Here is a 16379-nt window from a genome sequence, read left to right as displayed (position 1 = left end):
ATGCATGTATTTAGACAGTTTTGTGAAACAAGTGAACAAGTAGAGATTCATAACCATTCAGAAGCAACTGAATGTATTGTGTATGAGCTTCAGCTAGTGGAAGAAAAATAAATTGAAGAGTAGCAATTGAAAACAATGCTAGATTTTTCTAGCAAAGCTGTATGTTTACTTTTCTTGCATGACTGATCTAGTAGTTCAGTAAGACCTTTTTTTGATATAATATATTGTGAAGCACAAATAATTTAGTCTTTGTAAAATCAATTTTATTTGAATGCAGCATATTTTCTAGACTGATCTATTCTTGGATTATATGAATTTTTTGTTGAAAATTGTTAGTCTGTCTTTCTGCATCTGAAAAGAATTATTAGTTGAAAAAACATATTTTTACAAAAAACAGAACATACATTTAAAGTAATGTCTTTAAATGTCTTACAAAGAAAAATCTTTCTTTTTGTGCGTTGTAGTTATTCATACACAGCCTCAAAACCTGTGTAGGTTGTTTTCTGTAACTTTGTTGGAGGTACCAGAAGCTACAGTGACGAATTAGAGTCATTAAGATTTGTTAACCTAAAGCAAAAAATTATGCTTGCTTCTGGATAAGCGTTTCCAGCTGAGATGGAACTGGGAGTCATCAAGATATCTGTGGAATTGTTAAGTCTCATAGGGACTTCTGCAAGTGCTTTAGAAACCACGCAAAAAAGGAAAGTGTGAAAATAGAAACAGAACACTTTCAAACACCAAATAAATAAATAGAAACACCTTACAAAAGGATAGTAATATTATAAACTCAGTGCGGTTCTGGTATTTAAGGTGGATGCAAAACTGTTAAAATGTTGCATGTCTGTTTGGAGATACTTTGGAAGCAGCAAAATAGCTGCTAGCTGTGTGGTTTCAGACAACATCATGTTCAGTGAAACTATTTAATGAGACATAGGTGTGCTACTATGAACCTTTTGCAGCATGTGAAGCTCTCCCAGATTTCAGAGAACTGAAAGGCTGACCTCTTTCTTGTCTGCAGACATTCAATAGTGAAATTGTTGATGAAAGAAGAGTGGTTATGATTAACACAGTGTTCTAGAATCCATTAATGCTTTGTGAGCTCTGCATCATCTGAGGTAGCTCTGTCAAATCATGCTGACAAAAAATACTGTCATCCTTTGAGGCAGTGTCGTTGCTTGTGATGTTTGTGTGCTGCAGCCTTTAGTAATTGCTGCAAAAAGTGAAAGTAACTGCAGAACTTTCCCCATAGGATGAAGAACCAAAAAAATGGATATTTTCAATAGGGTATGATTGTTGTGTGTGGTTTTGTGTTTTTTCATTCAGGATAACAAAATGCTAAACTTTGGCAGTTTATCAAAGGAGCCTAATCAGGCATTGTAAATGTAGGTAAATGTAAGTGAAGGTATACTTTACAGCTACCAGAATCTTCAGCAAGGAGGGTGCCTCAGTTGTCATCGTTCTGCCTGTATATAGAAGTAAAGATAATAGGGGCTTTAATTTTTGATGAAAAGGATCTTCTGGATTCAAAGACAATGAAATACTACATTTTTACTTTTTTGCCTCAGTCTTCACTGGCAATCTCTCTTCCTACATCCCTTGAGTGGATGGACCACAAGACAGGGACTGAAGGAGCAGAGTCCCTCCTACTGCAAGAGAAGATCAGGTTCATGACCACCTGAGGAATCTGAACATACATGTTTATGGGACCTGACAAGATGCATCCCAGAGTCCTAAGGGAATTGGCTGATGTAGTTGCCAAGCCACTCTCCATGATATTTGAAAAGTCATGGCAGTCAAGTGAAGTCCTTGGTGACTGGAAAAAGGGAAACATTGCACCCATTTTTAAAAAGGGTAGAAAGGAGGACCATGGGAACTACCAATCTGTCAACTTCACCTCTGTGCTTGGAAAGATCATGGAACAGATCCTCCTAGAAGCTATACAAAGGCACATGGAGGACAGGGAGGTGACTTGAGACAGCCGGCATGGCTTTACCAAGGGCAAGTCCTGTCTGATTAACCTAGCGTCCTTCTATGATGGAATGCCTACATCAGTGGACAAGGGAAGAGCTATGGATGTCATCTATCTGGACTTCTGTAAGGGCTTTGACACGGTCCCCCACAACATCCTCCTTTGTAATTTGGAGAGAGGTGGAATTGATGGGTAGACTGTTTTATGGATGAGGAGTTGAATGGATGGTTGCATCCAGAGGGTAGTGGTCAGTGGCTCAATGTCCAGATGGAGATCAGTGATGAGTGGTGTCCCTTAGGGGTACGTATTGGGACCAGTACTGTTTAATATCTTCATCAGTGACATAGACAGTGGATGAAATGCACTCTCAGCAGGTTTGCAGATGACACCAAGCTAAGTGGTGCAGTTGACACACCTGAGGGAAGAAATGCCATCCAGAGGGACCTGGACAAGCTCAAGAAGTGAGCTATGTGAACCTCGTGAGGTTCAACAAGGCCAAGCACAGCGTCCTACACTAGAATCAGGACAACCCCTGGTACCAATACAGGCTGAGGAATGAAGGGATTGAGAGCAGCCCTGAGGAGAATTGCTTGAAAATACTACTGGTGGATGGAAAACTGGACATGACCCAGCAATGTGCTCTCGCAGCCCAGAAAGCCAACCGTATCCTGGGGCTGAATCAAGAGAAGTGTGGCTAGCAGGTCAAGGGAGGTGATTCTCCTTCTCTACTCCATTCTAGTGATGCCCCAGCCGTAGTACTGCATCCAGAGCTGGACACCACAACACAGGAAAAACATAGACCTGCTGGAGTGGGGCCAGAAAAATTATCAGAGGGCTGGAACACCTCTCCTGGGAAGAAAGGCTGAGAGAGTTTGAGTTGTTCAGCCTGGACAAGAGAAGGCTCCAGGGAGACCTTATAGGAGCATTTCAGTACTTAAAGGGGGCCTACAGGAAGGATAACAGACAGAGTTTTTGGTAGGACCTATAGTGATAAGACAAGGGGTAATGATTTTAAACTAAAAGAGCATAGATTTAGTTTAGATATAAGGAAGAGATTTTTTACGAGGAGGGTGATGAAACACTGGAACAGGTTGCCCAGAGAGATAGATGCCCTATACCTGGAAACAATTCAAGATCAGGTTAGATAGGGCTCTTAGCAACCTGATCTAGATTAAGGTATCCCTGCTCATTGCTGGAGGATTGGACTAGATGACATTTAAAGGTCCCTTCCAACTCAAACCAGTATATGATTATGTGGTTATTAGTTTGTTCCTTTTTTTTAAGGAGAAAATGATTTAAATTTCAATCTTCATTAGGTCCAGCTAAAGATTTGACTAACTTCAGTCATGTATAGTAGTATTCCATAGGTTCTTTTGTTCACTAGGTGAGAATTCCCTAGGCTGTGATTTCAAACAAACAGATCAGGATAACTGTTAGATTTCCATTCCCAATTAATCCTCAGAAAAGCCTCTTCTTCTTTGTAAGAAGAACATAGATTCTCTAAGCTCAATTTGACCTTTTTAATATGGACCAAATCTTCTGCCTCGAAGCTCACTCAGTTAGATCTAGATTCTAACTGTGGTCTGCCCTCATTTTTTAGTATAACCAATTTAAAAACATAGCATTCAGAAAAGAGGTTTTTAGAATAATACAAAGATGTTTACCATTTTATGTCCTTACTTGATTTTTCAAGGAGGCTTGTTTCAGAATTAGAGTGGAACAGTGGGTCTTTTGTGTTACACAGGAAGAAAAACTGCAGATCGAAATTTATTTCTTTTGTCCCCAAACAAGTTTGGAGCAACTTACAAAGGAATATCCTGTAAGAAGTGTAAGTGCATGTGAATGTGTATGCATGTGTGAAGATTATGACATTTGATTAGGACTTTAAAGGCTGGTTTTTTTCCATTAATAGATATTTGTATATTCGTAGAAGATATGTGACCTTCCTCTTTAATGGCAGCACTGCTGGAATTTTTGTTACTGTTTTCTTTTTTTCAAAGAAAAGGCAGGTTGTTCCTTTGCTATTTCAATGTACAGTAATTGAAAGGCTCTCCCGTTATCTTAGGAATTAAAAATAGTCCTCCATATTGTTGCCATTAAGAATGGAATTGCCAACTGTGTTTTTCATATATTTATGAAACTGAAGTATGGTTGATGGAGTTGAAAATTTCTGACACTAACCATACAAAGTCAGCTGTTCAAGACTTTCATTCTTCAGTTTTTAACCTCTAACACAAGTCAAGCAGGACTACCGTTGACTCTTAAAATTTCTTTTTTCTTCCAAACTCCTCTGAAGCATCTGTGACTTGGTATAGGATATCATCCAGTAATACTAGTTACATTAGAGGATCTTAAAAAATCTGATGCTGTTTAGAGTTTTTGACCTTTTTTGGCTTAAACCTTTCAGAGTGGGAATTAGATAACCTCTCATGGTGGATACCTATTAAAAGTTTTAATCACATGATTTTTTTCAATCAGTGTTCTTGTGTAGTTTAGAAGCCATTTTGATTACCTTCCTTTTGTACATTTTCACAGAATCACAGAATTGTCTAGGTTGGAAAAGACCTTGAAGATCATCCAGTCCAACCATTAACCTAACACTGACAGCTCCCAACTACACCATAACCCCCAGGGCTGTGTCATCTCTGCTGTTAAAAACCTCCAGGCATGCGGACTCCACCACCTCCCTGGGCAGCCCATTCCAACACCCAGCAACTCGTTCTGTAAAGAAATACTTCCTAATATCTAGTCTAAACCTTCCCTGGTGCAATTTGAGGCCATTCCCTCTTGTCCTGATGCTTGATACTTGGTTAGAGAGACTCATCCCCAGCTCCCTGCAACCTCTTTTCACGTAGCTGTAGAGGGCGATGAGGTCTCCCCTCAGCCTCCTCTTTTCCAGACTAAACACCCCCAGTTCCCTCAGCCGCTCCTCCTACGACCTGGGCTCCGGACTCTGCACCAGCTTTGTTGCCCTTCTCTGGACACACTCGAGTCATTCAATGTCCTTCTTGTAGTGAGGGGCCCAAAACTGAACACAGCAATTGAGGGGTGGCCTCACCAGTGCTGAGTACAGGGGTGAGATCCCTTCCCTGTCCCTGCTGGCCACGCTATTGCTGACACAAGCCAGGATGCCATTGGCCTTCTTGGCCACCTGGGCACACTGCTGGCTCCTGTTCAGCCGGCTGTCAATCAGCACCCCCAGGTCCCTCTCTGACTGGCAGCTCTCCAGCCACTCCTCCCCAAGCCTGTAGCGCTGCTGGGGGTTGTTGTGGCCCAAGGGCAGCCCCCGGCATTTGGCCTTATTGAAACTCCTCCAGTTGGGCTCAGCCCATGGCTCCAGCCTGTCCAGGTCTCTCTGCAGAGCCTCCCTGCCCTCGAGCAGATCAACACTCCCACCCAACTTGGTGTCATCTGCAAACTGACTGAGGGTGCACTCGATCCCCTCGTCTAGATCATCAATAAAGATGTTAAACAGGAGTGGCCCCAAAACCGAGCCCTGGGGGACACCACTCATGACTGGTCACCAACTGGATTGAACTCCATTCACCACAACTCTGGCCCGGCCACCCAGCCAGTTTTTTACCCAGCAGAGCGTGTGCCCATTCAAGCCACGAGCAGGCAGTTTTGCCAGGAGAATGCTGTGGGAAATGGTATCAAAGGCCTTACTAAAGTCAAGGTAGACAACACCCACAGCCTTTCTCTCATCCAATAAGCACGTCGTCCTGTCGTAGAAGGGGATCAGGTTTGTCGGGCAGGACCTGCCTTTCATAACCCCATGCTGACTGGGCCTGATCATCTTGTAGTCCCGCATGTGTTGTGTGATGGTACTCAGGATGAGCTGCTCCATCAGCTTCCCGGGTACTGAAGCCAAGCTGACAGGCCTGTGATTTCATGGATCATCCTTTTGACCATTCTTATAGATTGGCGTCACATTGGCCAATTTCCAGTCAGTCGGGACCTCCCTGGTCAGACAGGACTGCTGGTAAATGATGGAAAGCGGTTTGGCGAGCACCCCAGCCAAGTTCAAGGAGAAAAAAATTCTGCAGGAATTCAGATGTTTTATAAGCATATGGCAATCATTTAGGGTATTTTAAAACTTTTATTTTGTATGTTATTACACATTTCTAAATTGAAATTCTCGTTATTTTGGATGTGTGGGTTAAATTTGCATGAGGTAATGACCAGTCTTTTAAAAACTTCATTATTAATACAGCCAAGCTACCATAATTTAAGCAAATCAACATTTTCACTGAGTTGGTGGGCTACAACACTAATCTCTATGTCTACACATAACCTCTACATGAGAACGTGGGCTTTTATAACAAGGCTGACTGTACTATACAATGAACTTTCCTGAATTTCTTTTGTCTACTTTTCCCATTAAATGAAAATCTCTGAGTCAGTTTCCACCTTTATAAAGATTTTCAGGGAGTGTGCAAATGGCAGCTAAATGATTTAGTATTAAAAAATTAAAATATCTACTTGTAATTTCACAAGGACTTTTGGAGGAGGGAATGTCCTGTGAAAACCCTTTATTTATGTGTTAACAACATTTGTTTTGATAAATTCTTATGTTTGTGTTCCTCTCTCAAACTTGATTAAAAACATTTCAAAGATCCTGATAGTCACTTAGATAAATACTTTCAAAAGGTGAAAATCAATTTAGTGCTTGAGTTTAAAAAAATTGCTTAGCAGTTGAGCTGTCACTTCTCCCATTAACTCAAGCACTGAACTGAAATATTCGACTGCTAGGTCAAGCATGTGGATGCCTTCCAGCACAAAGGGAAGAAATGTACAGTTTTCTGACTTGGTGTTAAGTTTTCTGAATTACATGGTATTTTAGTCTTTTTAACATAGTTCCTGTTTGTTATTATAGTTTGGCATATTTCAGTAGTCACAATACTAATAGGCATACAGTAAACTTCAAGCTAGTTACAAATTTTAATTTCTGCTTTTGCTATCTACAGTTCCAGATATAGACACTTTTTCTCATTTTACACCAATATTTGTTATATTGTTTGTGGACCAAATTCCACTAAGCATATTAGTGAAGATTAGTGAGATGATCGTTTATTCTATTTATTCTCCCAAAATGAGTAAACTGTTACTCTTCTATAAAATAAATTGATTTTTTCTATCCCCATGTGGTTTATTAACCATGATTAAAAATAGCTATTTTATGTTTAAGTAGCAGTTTCTTCTCTCCATAAAAATGTGTGGGAATATAAACTACACATGTATTTTTTTTTGTTTTGATTTAGTAGTCCTTTGCAATGCAAAATTAATTTTATTACTGTTGGAGCTGGCTACTCTTAATTGTAAATCTGTGTTTAGCTGTTGTTGTGAAACCTGTTCCCCTTTGCCCTACCCATCAACCTACTATTACCAAAACTCAACCTTTTAAAAATTTTTCTGGACTCATTCAATGTAAATTCATTTCTGTAACTCTTTTAGACAACTAATCAAGAAAAAAAAAATCATGATTTAATGTCAGTATATCAGCTTAAAATGGTTGGAAGAAGAGTTAACAATCTTATCTTTTTCTTTGTTATTTTTCTGGCATAACGAGCATCAGATTGGGTGGAGGTTCTGTCATCTTCCTCCTCACGCACAAATGAGCTTGCACTGCAGTGTCCTGTGTTAGTTTTCCTGTCAGCAAGGCTAGTTCAAGAGTTTTCTAGGTTTCTCTGTTGCCACCTCCACCACAGACTGTTGTGCCTTCTGCTGCTACAGTGTTCATACAGCTATCTGCTAAAATGTGGGTGCATGCTGTTATGTGCAGGAATCGATGACTAGGGAAGGAAGCTTCAGTGCTATTAAACTGAGCTGCTGCCAAGGAAATGGTAACATGCAGACTTAAAACAAGGAATCCCATGGGCAGCAGTACTTGTTACTCTCTAAATACACTTCCTTGCTTTGCATTAGTTTGAAAATAATGTTATATCACTATTCTTTAAATCCTGTTTGTCATGACAACAGCAGCTGTTTTGGGATAGTATTTACTTATAAAAATGTTCATTGTTGCTACCTTGAATTCTTAATATGGCTTATCTCAGTATGGGCTTCCTCTGTGCAGTATGTGTAAAGGCTTCCTTGTGTGTTTTGTTTAAATCTGTAAGGTGGTGTGCTCAGTTGCAGTAGTGTGAAACTTGCAGAACTGAGGAATCGGGAGGAGTTTTTGCTAATGATTTGTCATTGAGAGTTCTTGTGTACTTCCTGGCTAATGTCATGTTAAGGTGGGAGATACGATTTCCTACATAGTGACCAGATGTCAGCATCTGACTCATCAATGCGGTATCTGTAGATTCAAAGTAAGAACTAATTAAGAACATTATGGTCATCATAAAAGACAGACTTTCCCAAAGGAAATATTCCTTTTGCTTAATTTTAAGTGAATATTTTTTTTGTTATGATGGCATAGGTAGTTTATATGTAGGTTTGTGGGGGTTTTGTTTGTTTGTTTGTTTGTTTGTTTTTTTAAATAGCCCTTAAAGCTTCATTTACTTTTGTTAACACATTTTTGGGGTGGTGTTGATTTTCTGGTGTGTGGGGATTGTAAGTTTTTTTTTTTTATTATTTCCTGTCTACATACACAGACAAATATGGTAAGATACTGTGGTTTAATTATAGTTAATTTTCATTTCATATTGAAACCCTGTAACAAATTATGAAGTAATCCTTGGAGGATATAAAGATAATATGTGATTCTCTTTCCGTTGACGCTGAATATATTCTCAGTAAAGCTATTAAAATTTAATTTAAGTTAGGAATGGTGTTAGGAATGCAAAAGCACAATCCATGCTTTGAATTGTTCCTCCATAAAAACATGAATAAACATGCAGGAATTCAAATAGCTTTAGTTTCTCAGATATTGTAATTTGGTTAAGTAATGTAGTTCCACATTTTGTTCATTGCCTCTAATGTTTTCATGGATTTTTATTTTTTGCAGTTTTGGCAGAATTAATTGAAAAGTTCGTGTCACATCTTTCTGAAAGCCAATCAGATTGTTATTTCAGCACAGGAAACTATAAAGGTCAGTTTCCTAATAATTTATTGCCATGCAGCCTCTTCATATTTAAATTACTTTCATTTTAAAAGTATCTGTAGTATTTTGAGGGTTGTTTAATATGGTTTTTAACAACTCAGAAATTAATTACTTAACTGGTGGGAAATACCTCACTTTGGAGCAAAAGATGATGTGCTTGAGTAAACAGTACAGATAACTATTATTGAATGGGCTTTCACATTTCTGCATGTGTGATGGAAAGGTGGAGATGCAGAACAGGTGAGGGTATGATTCAAAGTATTTGTTGACACCTATTGTAGAGTGATTTGCAAAGCTGATGGTATAAACATTTAAGAAGGTGTAAGCAATCTGGCTCACCTTCTGAAGCCCCATGATATATAATCAACACCCAAAAGTATACAATTCATATGGCATTAAAGGATATGTATTTAAAACCTGCTATTGTTGGCAGAGTAATCTGAGTGTTATAATAGTTTTGTGTAGGTGCGCTTACAGCCAACAATAAAGAAGAATAATAAAGTTAACTTATTCTGAGTGAAAATTAATGCATTTTAACATTTTGAAGCATTTGAAAAATTAGAATATTTAGAAGCATTGTTAATATCTGCTGGAAAATGCACTTTCATTCTTTACTATCTGTCCAAGACTTTTCACTTAGGTTGCAGTTCAGTCATTCAGAGTACTTATTCTGCCACTAACTGGAGAATCAAGCCTGCTTTGGGGAGAGTCTGTTATCTCTACTGATACTCTATTCTCACATCCATAGGATGAAAATATAGTGTCCTTGGAGACTTTAGACTTGCCTTTGAAGTTTCAAAGCAGAAAACCCTTTAGCAATTTAGAGGATCTTTTTCTTTTATCTAGTGGCCTTTACCTTCTGAAAGCTTGCAAATGGAATACTCTTAAGTTTATTTGAGAATCTCTCTCTCTTTGCTTAATGAAGAGAGTTGCTGAAGTGACAGTTCTTTCTGTCACTATTTTATTTTTCCTTAAAAGATCCTTAAAGGGCTTTTTGTTGTCCTGCATTAGTCATTTACTTTTCAACTTCTCCAAGGCATGATGAGCAACAAGAGTCTTTTCATGGGCTCATAAGACTTGCTATTTACATATTTTTGACACTTGCCAATTCAAATGATGATTTTGATGGTTCCTTTAAAAGTCCCCATAATGTCTTCATGACAGAAATTATTTATTTGAAAGCTAGACTGCCCCTCTTGCTCTTCTCTCTCTCTTTTTAGGTTGCAGTTCAAAGCATCACATGATCTCCAGTGATATGGAAGGCCTAGGTATAGTTTCCTTTTCCATCTTGTGGTATGCCTATCTCGCATTTCTCTGGAGAACAGTATAGCCCACAGACCTAAATTTTCAAAGTTATCTTTGTGTTTCCTGTTAGAAAAATGGGAAAACCCACTTGGTTTGAATAAGGCAAAAACTAACTAGATAAGGAACAGACATCTAACTGCAACCTCCAAGTGGATATCTTGCCCAGCAAAGACAGCATCCTGTTGTTTCTTAATGATAACAGTTAAGTGCTTCCATCCAGTGTGGAAGAACTGTAATGAAGGGAAGCAGTAGTCCATGCTCTGTTCCCTTAGATATTGAGTAATTTAGTTTCAGTCGACTCTTCTCAATCTTTTGCTCAAAGCTAGAATTTAAAACATTCAAGAAGGTTGAACCTGGATCATCTTCTTCATTGATGTGTGATTTTACGATTAACCATTGATTAGGTGAAGGTGGTAACAACACTACATTATTTATCTAAAATTTAATGCCAACTTTGAAGAAATACCAAGTTTGAAAATCCTGTGACAATTGCATACATTAAATTTATTTTTTAAAACAGAAAATCCCAAAGAAAGGGTACAGAAACAAAACAAAGATAACATAGTAAAAGTCTTGGTTCCTTATTTTCTTGAGCTTGACAGATTTCCTTTCCATGATAAACCAACCCAGTCTGTATGACACTCCTTTATGTATTTTCTGAATATTTTTTTCATTCAGTCTTATACAAGCACTATTGAACATTAATTCTGTATAAGTTTCATTTTCAGTTCTCTGAAACTTCAAAAATGTAAAGGGTTAGCTGATGAACAGCTTTATTTGCATATACTTTTGATATTCCATGTGCTTTAATGAAGACAAGTGTGGAAATGGAGAGTGAGAAGCCTTCTGAAGGATAGTCAGTAGTCTGGTGGTAAGAAACTGATGTGAAATGTACGTAGAGGGCTGGTTTGTCTTAATGCTTTCTTTCCCTGCCAGTGACACTATTAGCACAGACACTTTTTGTGAAGAGTTCTCCAGTCCCTGAAAGACTGTTGCTCAGGCAAACAACATATATTTCATCAAGGGTTTTTTTTAAGTTTTATAGAAGAATAGTTACTGAAATTTCATAGCACCTTTTTCAGACAGGTGTAGCAATGAGTGATGTCCAGGGAGACTCGTTTAAACAAATAAATTCATGCTCATTGAGTGAAAGTGAAACAAAAGTCTGGCTCTAAAATTGAATCTATTATTTCACTCTGGAACAGTAAAAGGGCTTGATTGTAAGAATCCGTTTTATAGCTAAACTTACACTCGTTTCAGGTTCTTTTTTTACATCATAAGACATACGGTGTGGCATTCCTGTGAAGATGGGGAATGTGCTTTGAGGACCCAAGTCTGGATTGCACTTCCTATGTTTGTACAGAAGGGACAAACAAAACACGCTCAAATCTTCATCAGACCTTATTTGCTTAAAATTAGGTTTCTTGCTGATTAAATAATAATCACATTTGTATACATGTCCCAGAGTTTTCTGCTAATGTGTATGAAGGGTTGAAATTTTTCCAAGAACAATTAATTATTGAATGCCATGTTATTTCACAGTATCTTTTCCGTATATGTATGTGTAAGGGCTATCTAAACTAACTCCTAAGACTGCTGTTACAGAAGAGATATTTTTCTGAGTTAGGTAAAGCTAATGAGTTGTTAGAAGGTAAACGATATTCCAGATGCATCTTTTTAGCTGCATATCTAAGTAAGCTAAACATGCACTTTGTAATTGTGTGTGTCCACCATTCTCTTGAATAAATTTGGGTCTGAGGAACTGAAATCAGCTTCTAATAGTTGTTCAGTTTTAATGAAGCCGCAGTTTTTGTGAAAGTGGATTCAGTACAATGCATAGATATTCAGTGTTTATCATGTTTCTTGAAATGAGGAATTGATTATCTTTAAAAAATGACAGCTTTCTAAACCTGTAGGTATCTTTAATTAGCATAACAGTCATCCATCTGCTGTGGAATCCCTCAGGATTTCAGTCTATTATAAGATTTGCAAATGTAGAAAAATCAAATTAGTTTGGGTTGTTATCATTTTCAAGATAAGAGAGAAAGAAGGAAAATACCTGATAAATCACTGTGCAGTTGCAGTCTTTAATTATAAACAGTAACACAAATCTTACTTGAAGTTTACTTTCTGCTAGCAGCAATGATACTGCTCTGATGTGGATTCAGATGAGTAAAACAACATACAGTATGTACATCAAATGTGAATGAACTGTCTATCCCATTTCCCAGAATTAATCCTTTCTAGTTTGCTTTTATTTCTGTTTCTTCTTAAGAAAAAAATGAAAACCAAATCATTGATGTCTAGCTGTAATAGGCAATAGGATGGCAAGAAACGGAAATTTATGTAGTAAAATAAGCATTACATATTAGTGATATGAAGTTCCTAAAATAGCTACTTGCTATTCCTATTAGAAAATTCCAGTTCATTGCAACATCAATCCTTTCTGGAAATTTATTAGTTTTCTCAAGGTTCCAACCAATCCATTTCTCAAAGAATTCCACTTGCAGAATCATCTAATATGTTGGTGTCTGAACTTAATTGGTCTCTGCCATGTGTTGCAGACTGCCCAAAATTGGGAATGCTACAGCCTTTCAGGATCAACTGTTTTTTTGGTAGCTCTGGATGTGCAGATGACCTTGCATTTGAGTTCTCTATTTCCACCAGACTTTGTCTCTGAAACAGCTTTGCCACGTACTGCCAAAAGGGACAGAACCTCAGGGATTTCAGGTCTTGGCCATAAAACTCAGATGTCATGGTGTATTCCTTCTCTAGATGAGGTTCAGTTCTCCAGCTGAACAAAATCTCATAGGAACTTTCTATCATTTAATGGTCTTTTAATCTTCTAAGGTCAGGTATATTGGGTAATGAACTGAGAAATTTTAAAAACACCAATGGGAAGCTATCAGTATAGAGCTGATCAGAAGGAGCAGCAAATGAGAAATACAGGACTACAACCCCAAATTGGGCTGAAAGAGAAGGAGAATCTACGGTATTCTTCCCTTCTTCCTGCATCATTTGATGAATGCACTTTTTAAAAGATGGGTAAAGACTTTAAAGATGCTGTTAGCAAAAAGCATTTTGCCCTTTGTCAGTTTATCCATAACTGGACTGAAAATGTGGTTCATTCTTAATGATATTGCTGCCAAAAATTTGTGATGAGTATTTCTGTTGAGTATTTGTGATGACCCATACATAAAGAAGAAGTTCTAGATATGATTATTATATATTTTATATTTATAGTTAATATTTTATGACAAGCGTACTGATGACATAACAGATACTTTCAATAGTCAAAGTGGAATTGCACGTGAGGTTACCTAGCTTTGATGAGAAGCCAACAGCATTCTCCAGCAATTATTCTTGGATCTTGTTTACATTGTCTCCATTCACAGTTCAAATCCAACAATAATAATGCTTTTATTTGAAATGGGATTATTTCATACACAATTCTAACAATGAAATATGAAATCCAAACTGTCACAAGCCTGGTAATGGAGATGACACCATCAAAACAGTAGCAAAATGGCAGAAGAGAAGATAGTGAGAAATGTATGACTTCTGCCTTGCCCCAAGTCCAAATAATGTTTTAGAATAGAAAACTTTCCTAAGGACATCAGAAGGAGAGAGGACAGGTACTGACAAAACATGAAGTTCTATACTGACTGCTTGGGCACCTGCCCACTGACGGTGTCAATGTTTAGGTACCTGTTGAAGAGTAAGTAAAAAAACCTGCTTTTTTAGTTTAAAAACCCCATAAAATTAGTGAGTTCCACAATTTCACTTTATATGGACAAATATAAGGACTAGAGATCTGATAGTGAACATAATCATGTACTTTTAAGATTTTTGAAGCATCTGCAGGGATTATGCAGGTGTCTCCGTCCATCATGGAATTTTCAACTGTTTGCAGTATTTAACTTACATGGTTCCTTTGAATCAAAAGTATATTCCATCTGTCAGAGATGCAGCACCAAGAAAACTAATCTTCCTTACTATCACTGAAGTTAAAATTTAACATTCATTAACATTTTGCAGTTACTTATTAGCAACATAAACATTTGTCCTGGGCACCAGGAAGTGAAAAATCTAAATCAGTAATGGGAGCAACAACTTCAGTCACTTTCTTCACTTCACACAGAAGGGAAGCTAGTAGTTTCTTTGGGGTAACAGCAGTTAAACAGGGAAATAAATTAATTTTTGCCTAAAGACCATACAGGTTGTATGAAATATGCTGTAAAGCTGTCATGTCAGTATGAATGCGATGTGGACCATTTTCTGACTTAAGCACATAGAAGCTTCTTCATGGTGAAAGGGCAAATAAGAAAGAAAGCATTCTTTCCTATGAGTTGTAAAGTTACTTGAAGCCTATTCTGATCAGGAAGAGTACTACTGGACTGTGCATTACAGCTAACTTTTAAGTGTTTGTAGGTATAGATAGAGTTTAGTTGCCTTTGCAAATCACACCTTATGGCATGTCCATTTTTGTGCTCCTGAATAGCATTTTGAGAACTACTGCCTATTGAGATGCTTGAAAATGGGTATGATCAGAGTTAGTATGAATGATCAGCCATGACTTTGAAGCAAGGAAATACTAAGATTGCTTAAAGAATTGCTCCCTGTCTTCCCTTCAGTCTGTTCTTCCCATTCCCCCTAATCCTTTTTGACATTTATGATTGTTTGGAGCTTTGCAGGAAGACCTGGAAGGTAAAAACCGCTGAAGACTATCTGCTCATCTTTTCATTTTGCTACAAGATGAAAAACTTCAAATAAATTTCCATCACTAGGTTTTGCTCCACAATAAGTAAATAAGGAAAGGGCTTTTAAGCAGAAGTTAATCCCCCACCTCTCCCCAGGATCATCTGATTCGCATCTGGAACTATACCAGATGCACAGGATTGCTTCTCTTTAAAGATAAGACTGGATAGGCACTGGCAGTAAAGTGTACTTTATCTAGCCTAAATCTGGAATTCCGGACAGAACCATGTGGGACAAGTTGCTCAATGAGCCCTCTTTGCCTTTTTTTTGCCCTGCTTCCTACCCTCACTGCTCCCTGCACTCAAGCAGCAGAGGTCCTAATTCTTTTTGGTTCTCTGTGGAACACTGAATTTGGTTTAGAGGTAGAAGAGTTGGAAGCATAAGGAAGATTACCAAGTCGTAAAAAGAAATTTCTGTATTGTAAGAAAAGATTTTTCACATGTAGTGTTCTTTTGGTTTTGTTTAAAGTTATCACTGAGAATTAATAGTTTACAGCCCTTGGTGTTTCAAAGGAAACATTTTATCTTTTGAGTGATTGTGTTAAATAGTGGATTTAAAAAAAAAATAATATTTGAGAGCAGGAATACCAATATTTCTTAAGATTAGCTTATCTGAAGTGTGTATGGTAGGTTGTTAATATAAAAGAGCAATTGCGTGGCTAAAAAAGATATGTATCATTTACACTTAAAAATGGTCCAGAGTTACCGCTGTGGGGTTTTTTAATGCATTTTAGAATGAGAGATAAAGTAATTTTGTCTGTTAAAACAATTTATTTTAAAAATTGTAATTCAGCTCATAGAGAATTCTGATACCCTTCAAGTCACTAGTTTAATTTTGGCTTAATATCTATGTTACAGTGTTTTACACTTTTAAAGAAAGAAGTGTAAAATACCTGTACCAACATAGAATTTTTTTGTTTATTAGAAAAATAAAAAGGAAGCTGCCAAAACATGCTGTTCATTACATTTAATAATAGCCACAGTGCTGTATCATGTCATCTAATTCACAGTTCAGAGAGGTGTTCTGTCCTTTGTTTGAGGATAAATGTCATTCTTATTTAGAAAATTGATCTGTTGATGCCTTTTGTTATGAAACTCATTGGTTTTCAAGACAGTTTTATCAGGTGCATTGCTAAATATCTGTCAAATGAGTTTTGTGGAAAATTAAATTCAATGTATTAAATCAGAGGTACAAGCATCATTACAGTAGTACAGTCACAACATATTCCTGCAAGCTTACTAGTCAACTTTTTATTCATGGAGTGCAATATGCGGTGTTTCAATATTCCACTTATTGTTAATA

General features: G+C 37.5%; 1 protein-coding gene across 1 annotated transcript in view; it reads left to right on the top strand.

The window, feature by feature from the left end:
• The window catches only part of TBC1D32 (TBC1 domain family member 32), an 89202-nt gene that overhangs the window by 60734 nt on the left and 12089 nt on the right, over positions 1–16379 (top strand). Inside the window, exons 28-29 of the mRNA XM_074923782.1 lie at positions 8919–9002; positions 10235–10282. Coding sequence (XP_074779883.1) covers positions 8919–9002; positions 10235–10282 — 132 coding nt within the window. The remainder of the gene's footprint in view (positions 1–8918; positions 9003–10234; positions 10283–16379) is intronic.

This window comes from Athene noctua, chromosome 1, assembly GCF_965140245.1.
Source record: "Athene noctua chromosome 1, bAthNoc1.hap1.1, whole genome shotgun sequence".
In the NCBI taxonomy this organism is placed as follows: domain Eukaryota; kingdom Metazoa; phylum Chordata; class Aves; order Strigiformes; family Strigidae; genus Athene; species Athene noctua.
This window is presented reverse-complemented; position numbering and strand designations above follow the sequence as displayed.